This window comes from Agrilus planipennis, unplaced genomic scaffold (assembly GCF_000699045.2).
Source record: "Agrilus planipennis isolate EAB-ADULT unplaced genomic scaffold, Apla_2.0 scaffold476, whole genome shotgun sequence".
NCBI lineage: Eukaryota > Metazoa > Arthropoda > Insecta > Coleoptera > Buprestidae > Agrilus > Agrilus planipennis.
Window position 1 is genome coordinate 8156 of NW_020439276.1, and position 2719 is coordinate 10874.

The 2719-nt window shown below is 34.9% G+C and overlaps 1 protein-coding gene across 1 annotated transcript in view; it reads left to right on the forward strand.

Annotated features, from left to right (window-relative positions):
- The first annotated feature begins 863 nt into the window (after positions 1–863).
- The window catches only part of LOC108744038 (fatty-acid amide hydrolase 2-A), a 17103-nt gene continuing 15247 nt past the window's right edge, over positions 864–2719 (forward strand). Inside the window, exon 1 of the mRNA XM_025978296.1 lies at positions 864–1004. Coding sequence (XP_025834081.1) covers positions 988–1004 — 17 coding nt within the window. The 5' untranslated portion in view covers positions 864–987. The remainder of the gene's footprint in view (positions 1005–2719) is intronic.

Consider the following 2719-nt stretch of genomic DNA (forward strand, 5'->3'; position numbering starts at 1 on the left):
GTATATACATCCCTACAGTTGTACTGTATTTATAGATTAAAAAGTAGCGGTGACAGTGTGCATCCCTGTCCGATTCCCTTCCTAATATCTACTTATCTGAAGGACTAGTCAGGAACATATTAGAAGCAGAAACAGAAGTTAAGAGGAGTAGAGATAGACCTAGATAAGATTACTGTTCACAAATAGTTAAAGATGTGGGATGTACTAGTTTTTAGTTTAGGTAAATGCGATGATTATCTCAGACTAGGAAAGAGTGGAGGTGCGTGTCCAACCAGTCTTAGGACTGACGACCTTATGATGATGATGACGTATAAAATATTATGTAGGCTTTCAAAAACGACATTATGCACTAAATAATAATGATTTTATTCCTAATCTGAGGCCGATTGATTGATTGGCATCCAACCTCGGTCCGCGAGTCACACTTGATTCTTTGTACTATTTATCTCTAACTTTTAAACTTCAGAATGATCCTTTATTTCTAGCGAAACACAGAGCAAATTAATTTATTCTCCACGTGCATGGTATACTTAATATTATGCATGACAAATGCTTTCTGCATTTGCAACATGCTGCAGATTCTATCTAAGGCCGCAACGAGAACGTCTCGCTTCCTTAGTCAAGCACTTGAAGTAATGAGAACAAAAAAAAACAAACGAGTAATTGTCGGAATAAAATCTCATTCCACACCAATGCATTTATTAAACATTCAAGTCACTGCGTCACGTTAGCTTTGCTTTCTCTGGCTGCTTCTATTTCTGGATCTTCTGCGTAAAATAACGCAAGAAATTAAAAATAAATTTAATACACTACCTACGTAAATCTGTTATTCCTTTTTTTTACTCCCAGTTCGGCGTTTATCAGTTTGCAGTTGTTTTATATGGGTGTCACATTAATTAGCGTTGCTGTAAATTAGCGATAAACGAAAGTGTCATAACGGAAACAGAAGTAAATAGTAAATTGTTGCGGAACCGGAAACGAACGCGTATGCGGAAAATTTTCAGGTAAAAACAGTGGCAAAAAAAATTTTTACTGTGGATTTATCAAAAATTGTTAATTGATGATACATTCCCAGGTACTGAAGTGCACATTATAAAGTCTAATGTAATTAATTGATACTCTGGTTGAAATCCTTGGAATCCTAATTTTAATGGATTTACAGCTATTTTTGTGCAATTGGAAATGACGCAAAGTAACAAAAACATCACCAGTGCAGATGTTACATCCAAAGTACAACAATAAAATAATTACGAACGCGTGTAAAGTAAAGAAAAAAGTAATCTTTTGTATCTACGCACTGTTTACCACAGTAGGTACTTCTGTCTATTATTCTTCGTAATACATAAACAAATATTACGCAAGAAAAATATATTGTATTCGAATGTACTATTGAAAGTAACAACAACAATAATTAGATGAGATAAATTAAGCGTAGTTGAAAACAATTTATGATGATGATGATCCCTGCTCTAATTTTCTCTTTTTTATCTTCAACTGCTGGTCTTATTATTAGTTTTATTGTTAACGCAAAAGTTTGCTCATTACAATATATCTAATTATAAGACTTTCTCTTGATGAATTTTTTAATTTCATTCATTGCAAATTTTTTTTTACGTTCTAATTATTTTCTGTTAAGCTTTATGTTGTTTCTAGTAGCCAAAAGTTTTTTATTAACTAATTTGAACAAAAGCAAAAGTCACAACGCAAATATATAATAAGAGGCGGTTATATAAAGGCGGGAAATATACATGCATGATTCCTGCTAGAAATAAGGAAATACTTCTAGCTGCTACCACGTATACATATGTACCTACCAGTGGCGGCTCGGGATTGTTCACATAGGGAGAACATAAATTAACAATTAGTAGGTGCAATTATTTATTTTCTAAACATTCCAGAGACAATTTTTTTTGTCTTTCGTTAAACGTGAAACGCATTGTCCTTTAAAGGTCGTGAGCAAGCTGAAACACTTGCTCAGTTGTTACGTATTATTTGACGTTAAAGACGCTCCAGATAAAGCTATCCCCGCCACCAATGCAATGTTAAGACATACAGAAATACTTCTAGCTGCTTCCACGCATACAAATGTACCTATCAGTGGCGGCTCGGGATTGTTCACATAGGGAGAACATAAATTAACAATTAGTAGGTGCAATTATTTATTTTCTAAACATACCAGAGACAATTTTTTTTGTCTTTCGTTAAACGTGAAACGCATTGTCTACTACAGGTCGTGAGCAAGCTGAAACACTTGCTCAGTTGTTACGTATTATTTGACGTTAAAGACGCTCCAGATAAAGCTATCCCCACCACCAATGCAATTTTAAGACATACAGAAATACTTCTAGCTGCTTCCACGCATACAAATGTATCTACCAGTGCGGCTCGGGATTGTTCACATAGGGAGAACATAAATTAACAATTAGTAGGTGCAATTACTTATTTTCTAATCATACCAGAGACAATTTTTTTTGTCTTTCGTTAAACGTGAAACGCATTGTCTACTACAGGTCGTGAGCAAGCTGAAACACTTGCTCAGTTGTTACGTATTATTTGACGTTAAAGACGCTCCAGATAAAGCTATCCCCGCCACCAATGCAATTTTAAGACATACAGAAATACTTCTAGCTGCTTCCACGCATACAAATGTACCTATCAGTGGCGGCTCGGGATTGTTCACATAGGGAGAACATAAATTAACAATTAGTAGGTGCAATTA